Here is a 16,760-nt window from a genome sequence, read left to right as displayed (position 1 = left end):
AATAAATTGTCACAAAATAAACTGCAGGAACTCATCCTTGAAGCAATCCTAAAATGTGCTTTATAATAAAAACTACAATTAAGAATTACCATGCATAATTTAACCAAATAATTTGCAATAGCATTTTAACTATACCATGTAATACAATTTGTAAAATCCTTAACAAAAATAAACCGTTGAACCAATTTTATTTTTATGATTGACTTCTGAACTTTAAAGGTCATGGCCAGAGAATTTCAAATCCAATTCATACTTTTAATATTACATCCTTATTGTTTTAATCACGATTACTTTGAGTGATATTTTTTATCAAAAGTAATTTTGCCTTCATAATTTTTTTTCGAAAACTCAAAACTCAATTAAGTTTTTTTTACAGTTGCAGCACAATAAACTTTTATAAAACATATCTTCTTTTGAAAATTCCTAAGTTTTTCAGCTCTGAATTCTACGGGAAATTCCTGATAGGGATATTATCTTTGTATAATTTTTTTTTTAAATTTAACTTCATGTGTCCTTAAAGACCTTATATGCATCCACTTCCTTGTAAGTTATTAAAATCCATTTGGAACTATTTCTAGATAATTAGCTTACTATTAAAGACATCGTTTTCAGTCTAATGCTCTAGAAACAGGATGCAATCGTATAATTACAATCGATCAAACTATTCTATAGTTAAAATCCTATATAGTCAATCAAACTAAGGAAATTATTTGAATTTACATTAATTGCGTACATAAAAATGATCTCATCATAAACGACAGACAAACATGCAAATTAAAATATCTCATCTGTATCCTCGCACGCAGACCAATAAGAGAAAGCTTTGAGTTAACGATGCCTGCAGGAGATAAAATGAAAGATAGAAGACCCATTTCCACGTGCTCTTGACCACGGATGACTGGCCATAATGAACCGACCAGGTGAAAATGTAAGTCGAAAGTGGATACTACATTTTTACCACATCCATCCCAAAGCAAACATCATCAACGAAAACAAAAGCTCGATGTACTTTATGTTCCATGATGCGTTTCGAATAAAAAATGGGTCATCACGTAAATATGTGTGATGCCAAAATGTCCGAAAATAGACCTGGGAAAAAATTTTGAGACAGACAAATTTTTGAAATCCTGCTCAAAAGAAAATTTCTCATTTGTAGATAGTCAGTGCGATCGATCGAAGTTTTGGTTCGAGAAGTGCAAACGATTCATTGGAAGAATGCAAACGAAAGATGCTCTCTATTGGAATATATTGATGTAGTGCTTATAGCTCTATATCTTGAATAATAAGGTAAGCAGCTTTTTAATGACTTAATAAACTAATGTAATTAAAATTCTGAGTATTTAAATTGTGCTTTAGGAGCAACGTGATATTTAAATCTACAATATTGAAAAATGTAAACAAAATAAATACTTCAAACAGTAGCTATTAAAACCTACTTCATTAAGCGCATTAATTTGATTTAAAATAAAAACCCTGCTGATGGGATCATTTAATCAAATGTTGTCATGTTACGAAAAATATCATTAAATTATAATTAAAGCTTATTACAGCTTCCTCAAAGCATTTTGTTAAGTAAATACTAAACTAATAACGCTTTTCTTTTCTTCATGTGCAGGTGTGTGGAATTGCTTAAAAAATGACAGCAAGAACCCACAATATCGCCTTATATATACAGGATGGCAAAAAATAATGTGGATACAAAATTTCAATGCTTGTTAAAACATCACAACCATATTTTTAACTTTCAAATGTTGTTGTAGTTCACTTACGTCGCACTAGAGCTGCTCAATGGGCTATTGGCCATGTTCTGGGAAACATTCCCGAGGATGATTCGAAGACATGTCATCACAATTTTGATCCTCTGCAGAGAGTATGGCACCCCCGCTTCGGTAGCCCGACGACATGCACGCAAAGTCGAGCCCTTTCCGCTAGAACAGTTTAAAGAGGACCAATACCGCACACCCTCGGTCCCTATGCAAACTGATCCAAAGTGATCATCCACACACTGAACGCATCCAGTGATGCTTGGCTTCGGAGATCTGCTGGGAACTGTGTCTTAACGAGGGACAACTTTCAAACGAAAACTAACCCAATATACCTGTTTGGTTAGATGGTATACCATTTCTTTGCTTTAAGAACATGAAAACTGATGGCACAATTTTTAGTTTCAACCCTGAATAAATAAAACATGTCTATCCAATGTGAATATTAGCAATATGAAACTACCAATTTTATTCGGTAATCATGAAATTCTCATATTTTTTTAAGCCTTAAGTGGTAGTTAACTTATGAAAATACCCATTTAATTGAAAAAATTTAGTATTGTCACTCTTTTTCTAATAAAACTTTTAATAATTATTATATGAATTACACATACCTGCCAACTTTTACCCTCTTCAAAAAAGTTTTTTCCTGATGATAGTGAATTAATTGAAGTGATATTGTAGACCAATGCTAAATTCACTAAAAACACAATTTTCATCAAAGCCCATTGAGATAACTAGCTGATTTTCTTAATGTATATTTTAATTATTTAAATGTAATGATAGTTAAAATTATAATAAATCTAATTTATTAAAACTGAAATCAAGAATGAATTCGAAAAATCTGCCACCATACTAAATTTTAAAATAAAATCTGGAAGAGTTAGCAGATACGAATTGCATCATAAGGGTGAAAATATTACTATTTACAAATTTTGAAAGAGACCATTTTTGACCTTATTTAATAGCTCTGAGCAAGTTACAAAATTTTCTGCTATAAGCCGCAACTCGCCTACTAATTTTGTGTCCTTTTCCTTCCTCAAAGATTTTCTTAAAAACAACAAATTCTGTTTGTTTAGAACAAACCTTATTGCCTCCAAAAAGAGCTAAAAGCAAACGTCTATTGACGCTATGGTGGTCATTCTTGAGCTATTGGATAATTGCACTTCAAGAAGACGAAGATCACGAACACCCACATATGTGACCAATGACGGCAGCTGAGCTTTTATGAGCAAAATGGCGTGTTAAGGTAGAACTAAATTTCTCCACATATGCTAGAATGTTAATTAACGTGAAGTTAATCAAATACAGCTCCGTATCACCCATCAAATATGTTGAAATACAACTATTTCTCGTCTACGCCTTTTACTTAACTTAGATTTATTATTTGTTTGTATTTTGCTGTAAATGCGATATATTTTTGTTTTGTGTACCTGGCAACTTCGATGCATAATTAGTTTGTTTATGTTCCACATGGCTTCGTGCTAGTCATTGTGTTAAGTAAGAAATATATAGTGAAAGAATTGAAGTTTTCGTGAAAGAGTATAGAATGTGTCACTTAAGAGAATTGATACTTGACGGAATTGGATTACTCGAAATAGAATGGAAAGAACAGTTACTAACGTAAACAAATACCACGTTTCAACAACCAATCAGGAACGAGATACCCACACTACTTCATTTGCAGGTATTAAAAAATTTAAAAGAGCTAGGGCAAAAAAATCATTAAAAAGCTAGGAAAAAAAGTTGATACAAGTTAAAAATAGTTTGGTCCCTTGTATCATTCTTGAGAGCTTTTATCTATGAGTGCCGGAGCATAATCCTGTTGAAAGGTTCCTGTTTGGCTCCTGTAGAACTTTTGTGACTGAAGAAGCAAAAATGAGTCTTCCGAAAATAAGTTAACGATAAAATTATTCGGTTTCAAACTGTGTACTATAAAACTGTTTGGTGTTTGGCAGAGTTATACGTTACGTACGTACGTATGGGTAGACAACGTCAGGGAAACAAGGTTATGATATAGAAATAGCGTTTTCTCTAACTGAATATATTATTTGAGAAAAAACTGTTAACTGTTAGTATGTTTTGAAAGACAAGGCCAAAACCATTGACCAAAGATTATAGAAATTGTTATTTGTAACTAACTATGCGAAATTCGTATAGGCTAAAATGAAAGGAGTAAATTGAAACAGTTGATCCTTATTTTAATAACAACAATTTCATAAAAAATCCTATTTTTCTCTACACAAAATATGCATAATTTAAATTTAATGCGCTCATATTCATTATAGAACCAACATAATTTGCTTATTATGAGTAAAAAATGAATGTAATTAAATGCTTGCGGTTTTCGTAGCAAAATGTCTTAAAATTATAGCGTTTTTGAAAAGTCACTTTGATTTTTTCGCGAAAAAGAATAGACTTTTTAAAAACAATGGCTAAGGGGGGGGATGAAAGTCCTTTCATTTATATAAGCTTTCAAAATAACTGAAAAATGATTAATGATTCTCTGTGCTGGCAGTGACATGTATAAAATTTCTATGTTCAAAGGTTAAAAAAAATTTTTTAAATACTTTTTATGAATAAGAATAAGAAAGAATAATAAGAAATAATAATAAGAATAAGAAACAATAATAAGAATAAGAAATAATAATAAGAATAAGAAAGAAAACATACAATTAATAAAATGAAGAGTTTATATGCCTGTCTGCGTGTGCAAGTCCACATATAACTCCTACAAAATTTAGGTAAACATCCTGAAATTTTAGCCCCCCTCCTTCTAAAATTTGTTTAAAATTAGCCTGGTTGGTAGGGTACTGGGCCCATGTTCAAGAGGTCGCGAGTTCGATGACGGCCGGTTGAAGATTCCCCGTGTAGTAAATGATGACTGATGCACGTTAAATCTGTCGAGACACAAAGTCATCCATGTTCCCACAACAAATCAAACCTCTGGGGGTACTGATCCAGGAGTTTCCTTGTCTTCTGGATTGGCTCAAAATTACAAGGCTGCGGAGTTGTAGTCTTAAGCCTAAAATTGGGTCGGCTGTTCAACGACGGTTATATAAAATTTAAAAAAAAATAGATTGTTCGAGAGAGGCATTTGAAAAATGGAATTTTCTGAATGATTTAGCATTAGCCATTATTTTAAATTAAACTGTAGACGGTTCTATTTTTTTAAAAAATATCTTTAAGATAACATTATTGATGTTTAGTAGCTTATAACTCGAATTATTTAAAAAGGAGTATATTAAACATTCTTTAATAATTAATGATTCATTAGTATAGTTTTATCAGATAAAGTAAATGATAAATGTGAACGGGGAGCATGCATGATCTACGTCACCAAGTTAGTTTTCCTAAAGTTGTCTGAAACGGCGTGTTTATTTTGTTCATAGTTTTGCCTTTAATATATGTTTTAAATATTTTAAAATAAACAGTAATTTAAATTTTGAAAAATAAGTTATGAAAAAAAAATCAATAGAGGAACGATTTCAATTCGTTAAAACGTAAAAAATCGCTATACTATTATTGGAACCAATGTTGGTATAGTAATAGGGGTAGGTTTAACAGATACCAAATATACTTATATAGATAAAATTAATTTATTCGATACCTATTAAAGCTGCATCAACGCTGTGCAGTCTTAATTTAGATACTGTGGAAAGAAGTTTTTTCCAATCCTGGTACCACGAAAGGGTACCGGAGAAAATCGCTTGATCGCGGTAAATTTTGACTATTATAAGTTTGCCTCGAGCAATAGAATCATGCCAAATGATACTAAACACAGTTAATCTTTATTTTGATGGGATGATCGGGATAATCTAATAAGGTAAAGTCATTGATAAGGACAAAATATAATAATAAATGAAAAGGAATTCGAATTATCTTTGATTTATTAATTGTGCCGGTATGTGTCTTTCAGTCTTACGCATGATTACTTAGTATTGATCAGTACTCATTGATTGATTATTTACTCCCCCCCCTGAGTAAAAAACGGATATTCAGCTAGTAATCAATCATAATAATCAGTGTATAAATCAGCGTATAAATCAGTGCTGAACAGCACTTCAAAATCATGTACAAAAGTGAAACCGGTAATAAAATTTAATATATGTAAATTTAAAATGTAAGTAGTGGTGGAAAAAAAATTCCATTAATTATAATTCACTGAAATATTCATACACTATCTCTGATACCACCTGAAAAAATATTTTCTGAAGTTATGGAACTCTTAGATTTGGTAGTATTACTGCCGGTTAGAGTAATAAGGGTTTAAGAGGAAGAAACAAATACGTTATCGAATCGCTAGTGTGAGAGGCGGGATAAAAAAACAAAACAAACATCAATACTATATGATTGCATGTTGATACATGGTTGTTGTTTTTTAAAAAACGTCTTTCAAATCCTCTGTATTTCCTCTGGCAATCTATCAAATCGTGATATTTCCACTTCCACCTTCAAAGTGAATCGTTAGATTTTGATAGCATGTTTCAGTTTTGTTTGTTTTTATATTAAATTGATATGTATTTGATATTGATATGTACTGACAAGGATTTAAAAAATATGCACTTTTCTCATCGAATAAAAACTTGTTTTTAGAACTGAGAAAACATTTAAAGTCGTCTTTACATGAGAAGGGTAGGCAACAGAAATTCTAATTCCATTGGATAGTAGTGTATTTATGTGATAGGCCGAGAAGTAAAATGTTTCCTTCTAAGTGAATTTTAAACTCTTTTAATTTTAAAAAAATCTCTCAGGGTTTGACTAATCTAGAGAAGCTAAAATATGAAAAATTTCAGGTTTTAAAATTTTTTCACCAAGTTGTAAAGCTACTGCATCGCCACCAGGAACTTGCACTTGTGAAAAATTGTCTAACGACACCTAGAAGTGGACGAGAACTCTATTTATATGTTTCTATCTTTAACTTATCCCAACAAGGGAAATTCATTCTCTGAGAATAAAAGTTAACTGTAATATAGACTTCCTCTTATTTGTTCCATTTCTTTTTTATGAAATTTTTTTTTTTTAAAAAAAGAAATATATTACTATTGTAAAATACATAATATTTCTCTGTAATACAATTATTGGCATATTAATTTTATTCTAAATAGAAACATTTTTAATAATTACCTCTAAGTATTACTTACTTGATAGTTTGCTTAATTAAAATTCCTTTACTTTTTCTTAGCGTCAAAATTGCAGTGAAACCAGCACTTTCTTCTGAGTGTCCAAGGGGGAAAAATAATTTAATTTAACATTTACATTCGTAAATCTCCATTCTGTCCCGGATTATACGATAATTTGGAACTAAAACCTGTGTTTACTGTCATAAATCCTGGAACAGTTATTCAATCTTTAGAAAATTATTGTAAAATAGCAGTAAAAGTTTGATTACCTCAGTTGAAAACAATAATTACTACCAACTATGGTCTTTTATCTATATCTAGTTACCCTAAATAGGTTACCGTGTCCTTTATGAAAAACATCCTGTAAAATCTTTCCCCAGAGACGATTTTTTGTTCGAAAATACCACAATCAACTGAAAAAAGAAAACAAAGAGAGCAAAATAGAAAATAAGTAAGAGTAGCTTCTGATGATGGTCAATTAGGTGTGATTTCTGCTGTCTTCTCTTCAGTTATCACGCTCCAGAGATTTTCCTGCACGGAGATATAGTTGAACCGTGAAGATTGTTGTGCCAAGGGCAGTAATCTTGGACAGTCCATCGTATTTAGATTCCTTTAAAAAAAAAAAAGGGAGAAAAAAAAAACATATACCGTAGTATTTTATTTGTGTCAACAACATGAGCTTATGAGCGTTTTCATTTTTTTATGAGGACTAACAATTTGTAATGGATGGTGAGGAATATAGGGTTAGAAATGAGAGCTATGAAGTTAATCCAGGATCGATTACCGCAGTGTTTCCCAACGCCTTGTCCACGGAGCGGTACCGGTCCATGGATCAAATGGTACAGGGCCGCCCATTTCACTGAAACTGAATTTAAAATCCTAGGTTTATACCCCTAATTAAAATTATCTATGTTCCATTAAAATTTTACTTATTTAAAAAAAAGGGGGCCCGAAGGTAGCGATATAAATTTTTTAATGTTTGTAATGTATCATTGCCCCCGATTACCCCCAGATGGAACCGTCTCATTGCAAAGAAACAAGCTCCTGGTTCTCATTGATTTAACGTTGTAGTAAGTTAAAATGTTAAATCACTTTATATTTATTTTTTGGTGCAACTGTATTTTATTTCGAATGCATGTTTAAATGCAATTGAATTAAAATTAATAAATCAAAATAATCTAAAATATAAACAATCAACGTCCCCCCCCCCCTGCCGCTGTAAAATTATCAAACGTTGGCGGGTCCGGGGTGATAAAAAGGTTGCGGAACACTGGATTAACGGACAGGATCAAAGAAAGTCCCCAACATACTTGTTATTGGGGAGAAAGAGAAACAAAATAAAGTATATTACTTTACCAGTTATGTTTTCAAATATACTTTAAATTCAATAAATGTATTGTAACCCAAGACTTATAACCAGGAATTGTTTTCCACTTTTTTTTCCGAAGCAGATACGTAAATTAACCCTTTTGTTCCCAAAAATAAATATTATTTAATGAGAAAAAGATTTTTGGAGTATAAATTATTCTTTTCGAAGCATGCTAGTACCCGGTTTAATCCAACTTGGTTAAATAAAACTGAGTATATATTGAAAAAAATAAAAAATCCCTATCGAAATATTTACTGTAGCAGCAAAACAACTTGAACCCTCATTGGAGAAATATTCATGAATATTGACTCAATAAGTGTAAAAAGGGCCGATATTTTCCGATATTGGCTCTATATAGAATTGCTAGATTAACTTAATATTATATATCCATTATTCAGCCAATATCGGCTCTAGATAAAATTGTTATTGCCCAATGTTAAAAGTAATTCTAGGATCAATATTAAAAAAATCTAAATAATCCAATATTGGCTCCAATACATGCTCTTATGGGACATATATTTAGCCAATTTTGAGCCTAATTGGAGCCAATGTAAAATTGTTTCTAGGGTATTTATAGAATTAAATTAATACAGTTGTATTTCTATACTGAGAAACATTCAGGAGTTTAAAATAAAGGGATGTAAGTGGTTACGAATTCGGTATATTTGTAACTTTTAGTATATAGTTGATCAGATTTAATAACAAAAACCCAAATAAAATTTTGATCATGTATCTCTGCATTGCTATAAGCATAAGTCCATCTTTTACAGTTGAGATAGTCAATCTCCCTGGGATTTGGATTTAATCTAGTCTGTATTTTATAACATGATTATGTCCGACAGATGAGGTCCCGGTTTTATTTAAATTGGTTCGTTAACATAAAAGAAGACTTAAAATATTTTAAACGTGATGTAAAACCTGTTTTAATAATTTAAATTCATAGCTGAAAAAAAGAATGTTGAACTTACCGGAAATAAAATTTCAAGCAATTATACAGGGTAAAATCTGTGGCATAATAATTTTAACTTTTCAAATTTCTTAAGACATATTGGTTTACACTATCTTGCATGAAAAGCATAATTAAATCATCTAACTTCAGGGAAGGCAATAACTTCCCTTTTGTTTCAAATGATTTTATGAAATAATAAAGGAATAAACACTAATTTTTTTCTGAATTTCAGTTAATTATAAAAATACTTTAAATGATTCAAAATGAGATAACTTTAATAAAGTGGCATTTTATGCATGTGTTTGAACTGTTAATATGGTGTGGGTCGTGGTGGATAGAGCTACACTTAATCAAATTTATTAAGCTAAGAAATAAGTATTGAAGAATAAATTTGGCGAACACTAGAAATAATTTCTCCATTAAGCGGAGGTCGTCGGGCTACCGAAGCGGGGCTGCCATCCCCTCCGCAGAGGATCAAAATTGTGATGGCATGTCTTCGGATCATCCTCCGGGATGTTTCCCAGACCGTCGCCAATAGCCCATTGTGCAGCTCTAGTGCGACGTTAATTAACAACAACAACCATTAAGCGGAGCAAATTGGCTTTTCTGTAACTTGATTAGGTTTAACTTAATATTTAAGATAATTTAATTGTTAAAATATAATAAATTTATGTATGTAAATTAATTTGGAACACATTATTAACTAAGAATCTGATGACCCATTAGTTAAGACCATTATGCATTGGAAAATTAAAGAAAAGAAGGGGGGGGGAATTGGAAAATGAATACTCGTAAAACATTAAGTCAGTAAAATTATTACAATTCACAAAATTGATAGTATCCCCTTAGGTACGAGATGAATGTACTTAAAACATAATCTTTGATTATTTAAGTAATTTTTTTAATGTATTTTTCTACAATTCATTTCCATATTATTTTAATCAGTCAGTAATGATTGCACCAACACATTTTTAAACTTCATATAAAAGTTGTATCTTAAGTTGAAATTCAGAAAATTATACTTGTTGACCAGTCTTGTTTACGCACTTGTTCTCTATAATTACTTGATAAAGTTGTAAAATAAATAATACATAAGTAACTGTTATACCAATCACGGATGGGATTAAATTTCTGGATATGGTGAAGTATTTCCAAGCTGTGAGTTGAATATCGTAACAGTAAACAGCAAACAGAGTCGTTTCGCATTGAATGTGAGTTCTCATGCCTTCTTTGCCGAAAAGTTTTCGCGTTCTGGCTATAATAGAAGCTAGTTCACTGGCTTCTTCAGCAACCTGTGACGCCACCATAGTTACAGATCCAAATGCTAAGAAGTCCAAAGTGATTTTACCAGCTATGACTAAACAAGCATGCGTAGTAACTTCTAAATTATAGTCAGAACTGATATAAATTAAAATATAGCAGCAAGTACGAATTAAAGTGAAAGTTAATAAAAATAAAACTTGTAGGGAAAATATATCGTCCGTCTCTTTCACCAAGTTTGCAGCTTTTAGAAACCTTTTATTTATATCTCGAATACAACCGGCAATATTATGATCTAATGTCAAAAGAATTCCCTTTTGAGATTCTTCTTCGTCGGTTTGATAAGCGGCATCGATTTTTGCATTATTAATGGATATTATACTGATTGCGGGAATTGCTAGACTATATTGATCAACATTAGACTCTGCATAAATTTGTATGTCAGTTATATTTTCGGACTGATTAGAACTTGAAGCTTCGATTTCAACCTGCTTGTCGAAGTCTTCTGAAACCAAACTGCTGTAAAGTAAATCGTGCTTTTCATGCTTATATAATTCAACCAGTTCTACGTCAGTGTTTTCCAGCACCCGACATTTCTTTCGCTTACACAGATGAATTCTATCTCTATCTTTTTCAACATTCTGAACCAATTGCACGGCCTCTTTATTAATTGACTGAAACATGGATTTTAAATGTACACAGAACGCGCAGTAAAACAAAGCACAACTGGCAACCGTCATCCAGTTAGTAATAGACATGAATACAATGTAAGTAAAGTTCAGCTCCCACGAAGAAAAAATGTAATTCTCAAGGTCTACATCGTAGGTTAAAAATGTACCCACAAGAAAAAACGTGCATACGAATATATTGAAGAAAAACAAAAATCCCATGATGCGTATCCAGCGCTTATCACTTGGTTTAATTTTAAAAACTCCAATTCCTAAATCTTCCTTAATTGTTTTCTGCAAATTTAGAAGTCTATCGTGTTTACCAGTCAGGGAGTTCATCACTAGTGCTCCGACTGCAACGTCTAACAAACCAAACAAATCATTAATGTCTTTGGCTATTACTGTCATATAATATACTTGATATATCAACTCAACATTATACTTTAATATTAAAATAATTCTCCAATAATACCAAGAATAAAGTATGTACTTGTTTTGTTCCTTGTCATGAACAGGTAAACCAGTGAAGAAATGGAAGTAGGCTAGAAACCACGGAAACATAGGAAAAAACTTCATGATAATTTTTTTTTTCCTTTGCTGTGATATGTCTTTGTCTCGGAAAAAGCAAACCCACAATCCCTACATTTTCAGCTACCTTAACTCTCTGTTTTCCTTCAATTATTATCTTTTTATTCGATTTCGTTGTCACATCACATTATGCGCATGCGTGAAGACAGACATTTTCTACTACTTTTAATTTAAGGTTATTATGCAGAAAAAGCAATTTAATATTTTAATTAACTCAATTGTTTACACTTGTCTTAACAAAAAGAGTTAATCATAAAGGACAGATAATTTCCTAAGCTAATATTTGAGATACGATAATTGGGTAAAAATATATATCCTCCATGCATTTGATGAAAAATATTAATATATATTCTTTACAGAAATTAGTTTAAGATATCTGCATGTGGTATTTATGCATCTTTTTAGCACTTAACAAAAATTATATCAACTTGTTATTTTAAACAATGATTATAATTATTAAAAAATCAGAGACTAAATAAGAATGGAATGAACTAATAAACAAGATATATTTGTGAAATGAATTCACCTTAATAGGAATGAAATAACTTAATTCCCCCTTAATTAGTAAACGAAGTAATTTTCACGTAAATGAAATTTTTTCATTATTGCCAAGAATATCTTTACGCTTCAGTTCCTCGTAATTATTCAATTCATAAGTAATAACGTTATTAATAAAATATTTTATTTTTTAAAAAAAAACTACGCCAGTAAAAAAAGCTTATTTTAATAAAAATTTATTGAATATATAAATGTCGTAAAAAAAGTTAGCCTGTAAATGTAATCTTACATCTTAATTTAAATGAAAATAACTTCGGTAATATAAGTTAAAATGTGGCTTATCATTATATTGCTTTGTGACCTTTTCTCAATGACAAGTTTGCCTAACTCATTGAATAAAACGATGAAACATAATAATTTTTGTAATGTACATTTCAACGAAGTTACTCTTGAGTAAATTGTAAAACTATAATTGTTTTTCTTTTCAGTTAGATCAAACAGTATGAACTTATCGAACTGGATGATTAAATGGGAAATAATTCTTTTATTTGCTCTTGGATTCCTCTGTATCGAAAGTCATCACGGTCACGATATGTGGCATTTTTACAAAATGAAAAAATTTATGACTATGGTGGCATTTGCAAGAGCTTTGGGAAAAAGACCAACCATATTGCCAGTGCCAATTCCGATACCTATCCCTATTGCTCAAAACGAGATAATCAAATTACCGTAAGTAAATTTCTATTAAGTTCATTAGTGTTCCAAGAGATTTATATACAATTTTTAATAGTATTATAAACCTCTAATAATGTACTATTCAAAAGATGATTGTAAAATTTCTGGCTACAATGTTCTTTTGTTTCTTTTTTTGTTTCAATTTTCAATTCCCATCATAATTGTACTTAATTATCTACACCTGTGGTTTCCAACTGGCGGCCCGCGAACTAAAATATATTAATTGTCATTTTTTTGTGGACAATTTTCGTAAAAAATCACTATGGGTTTAAAATACTTTTCTCGTTAATAAAAACCTGATTCCTTCATTTCTGTGAAATTTAGCATACCAACAGTGCAAAAAAAAATTTTTTTTTACAGGTTTTGCAACCAAGAAAATATTTATTCAAATACAAAAATAATCATGTACCGTATATTCCGTATGTACCGTATAACGCGCACTTTTAATACAAAAAATAACATTGGAATTTACGGGTGCGCGGTATACGCCGAATATAAAAAATTATAGATTAAAAAAATTTAAATATAGAAAAATACTTTTATTTTAAAGAAATAACATATCTTTACCTATATACTTCATTGATTTTCGTTATTACATAAATAGTTCATTATATTCGTCTTCCGCTATCAATTACAATTATTAAAATTTTTTTGTATTATAATTATAACTTTTTTTTGTATTATCTGTAAGGTGGGACCTAAACATGTCCCACTCTAAAGGGCTTTCTGGTTTTCTTACGCAGCCAGGACGGATTTGCCAGATATTTTTTACCCACAATTTAGCACCATTTTTGTCCATCCAGAATCACATTATTGCTCTTTCAATTCTACCCTCACATACATGTCAAATTCAGTTCTTTTATTTTTGCAAAAGATAGGGAAAAATACTTTTTATTTACGATCTTGAAAGATGAGATATTGCACATGTACAATCCAAATTTTCGTGCGCGTTATACGAAGATGTGTATCTTAAAATTTAAAAAAAATAATTCGAAATTACGTGTGCGCGTTATGCGCCCGAATATACGGTATGTTGCTCTTTTTTATTTCATTTTTTTGTACTTTGTGAATATAATTTAGCATGTGCCTATCAGACATTTTCTAGAAGAAATTCTCCGATTTAACTTTTTGAAACCACTCATTTTAGACGAAAATATTTACACACACATTTGTAAATTTTAAATGTAAATATCTATTCTCTGGTGGTTGCAGCAAACAAACCTCAATTTTGTTATTGAACATTTTGTGTGCTACTATGCAAGTTTTAATATCAACCTTTTAAAAGTTTTATATCTTAACAATTAGATATCTGTTGCACATTAATTGTTTACTACATGGGAGCACACTAAAATTATTGTATTTTTAATACGCATTTTAATATTTTTAAAAATCTACTTTTTTTTTTAATTTGTAATTCAATACTTTTGTTTTGTACAACTTGGTGAAAATCTGACAATAATATTTAATGTTCCTTCAAACATAAAAGAGTCCGACATAAAATTTTGATAAAGTTGCGGACCGCCATTTGATTTGTGTTTTTAATTGTGGCCCCCGGACTCATGTAAGTTGGAAACCCCTGATCTACACCATTACTTTATTTAACTATTTTTCATTGTTTTATTATTATTGCTTACATACTGCTCGAAATTAACTTTTATTTAGATTAGAATTCTTTTAAAACAATTTTTATTTTTCACTTTTATTCTTATTATCTATTATTAATTACCCTACCCACAATGCAGATTTTTATTTTTGTCGTTAAGGGCACAATGTGCTGTCGTATGCCATTAAGGCAAGAAGGGTGCGTTTCTTGTTGTAAAGGGCACAATAATTATACTTTTTAACTGTATGCAACGAATAAAAAAAAAAACTTATTTAATGCTTATTTTTAACAAAAACAAAGGGAAAACAAAGGGACATCTGGAAAAAGGATTTAGACCAAGAGTTTTAAGATTTTTTTTTTTTATTTCCTCCGCATAAGCAACTCCTGATTTTTTTTTTTGATTTTTTAAAGAAAAGCTCTCCTGTCATAGACTAAGAGTGACATCTTGATGCTGGAAGTATTACACCGTCCAGAATGACGTGGACGTTAGTAATTTAAATGCGCAATATTTACATTTTAATGCAAATTAAAAACTTACAGTACCGAATTTTTATTTTGTTTAATTGAAATTTTGCTACTAATTTCTAAAATTTTTTTTAACACTGAAGTAACAACCATAGTGCTACATGCTTTTGCCTTATCTATGGAATAAATGCTTATTAAATCAATTAAGACAACTTTTTTGTTTCTACGAGCAGTAACTAAAATATTATAGTAAAAATAAAAACTTAGAATACGGACCCATTCATTCATCCACAGATCATAATTTTGATCTTAGCCAGAGAACGATCAATTTCCAATTCAGTACCCCCAGAGATATAATTTGTTATGGGAGCATGGAGGATTTAGTCACCATTTACTGCATTATTACTGTCTTCGGTCGGCTGGATTCGAACTCCCGCTCTCATGAACATTAGTCCAGCGCTCTGCCAATCAGGCTATCCTGGCTCGTTGCATTTTTTTATTTGATTGAATACAATATAGCTGTTTCCTATAGTACAAGAACCGGGCACTAATGTAAAACCTTCCATCTGCGTAGGTACTGAGCTACCTATTACCCTTTTTAAATTATACTTGTCTCTCACCGACAATAAGTGCATCCGACTTCACTTACCTTATACAGAAATAAGCCCTTCAATTTAATTACAAATGGTTTAGAACATGTATCCAAAATTAGCAAACTTGACACACTGCGCTTATTATATATCCTCTTTAATAACAGTAAATACTATTTTCTGTCTTGTCAAAACGAGCACACTGCAATTGTGACAGGAATGAAATACGTATTTATCGTAATTTAAATCATCGCACTGTTTTATTTTTTCCATATTGTAAAGACCTGTAATTAAAAATTTATGTTTTAGGATTTCCAGCGGCGGCAAAACAATGGTCATAGGAGGTGGAGGCAATGGAGCAAATCATGCACCAGGAATAGGTCAAATTTTAGGAGGCATTTCTAGTCATGGAACAGGATCTACAACCTACGGCTATGCACAACCTTCAGTCAGCTCAGGAAATATTAATTTGCAATCATTAACAGGATCGGACAGCAACGTTGTCAGCTTGTCATCACTTCTTGGAAATAATGCCAATAGCAATAATGCTCCCAAAATAATAATAATTGGGGGCGGCCATAACATGGGTAATGCACCAAGTGGACCCCTGAATCAGCCTTCTGTGATACATATAAATGGACAAGATCTACAAAACAGCAATTTAGGATTGAATGGGATGCAAGGTAACAATTTAGGGAATAGACTTAACGATCTAGACAGTGCATATAGTAATAATTTCCCTGGATTGTATAAGTTTCCACCCAATTTTTATTCTGATTTCCCTCGAAAACGATTGCCCATTACGTTTGGGGGTCGAAGAGGAAATCCGCCAGATGTGAATTACTTAAGAGGATCTGGATTAAATTACTACCCCCCAAGAAAAGAAAACTTGAACCAAATGTACGATTCGAAGATTCCAAATAACGGACATCTCAGAGACTTACCTCAAAACTCAGTAAAGCAGAGGCGTCCAATACCGGTTGGAGAAAAGTTTGACCCACTTCCTTAAAAGAGAATATCTGATAATGGACAAAATCTTGAACTTATAAACTGCTTATGTGCACAAATATTTTTTCTATATAATATATTAATTTCCTACCTTTTTTCACACCAATTTTTCTTGCAAATATTGTCCACCAGGTTTGGAGG

The 16,760-nt window shown here is 31.2% G+C and overlaps 1 protein-coding gene across 1 annotated transcript; it reads left to right on the top strand.

The window, feature by feature from the left end:
- The first annotated feature begins 1,147 nt into the window (after positions 1–1,147).
- Positions 1,148–16,760, top strand: LOC107446931 (uncharacterized). Its single transcript, XM_087150275.1, has 3 exons — positions 1,148–1,287; positions 12,707–12,947; positions 15,921–16,760. Exons 2-3 carry the CDS (start codon positions 12,721–12,723, stop codon positions 16,618–16,620), a joined length of 927 nt encoding a protein of 308 aa, XP_087006401.1. The 5' UTR covers positions 1,148–1,287; positions 12,707–12,720; the 3' UTR covers positions 16,621–16,760.

This window comes from Parasteatoda tepidariorum, chromosome 8, assembly GCF_982258835.1.
Source record: "Parasteatoda tepidariorum strain Cologne lab strain chromosome 8, Ptep-v5.0, whole genome shotgun sequence".
Lineage (NCBI taxonomy): Eukaryota > Metazoa > Arthropoda > Arachnida > Araneae > Theridiidae > Parasteatoda > Parasteatoda tepidariorum.
Note: the sequence above shows the minus strand (reverse complement) of the source record. Positions and strands in the feature narration are given on the sequence as shown.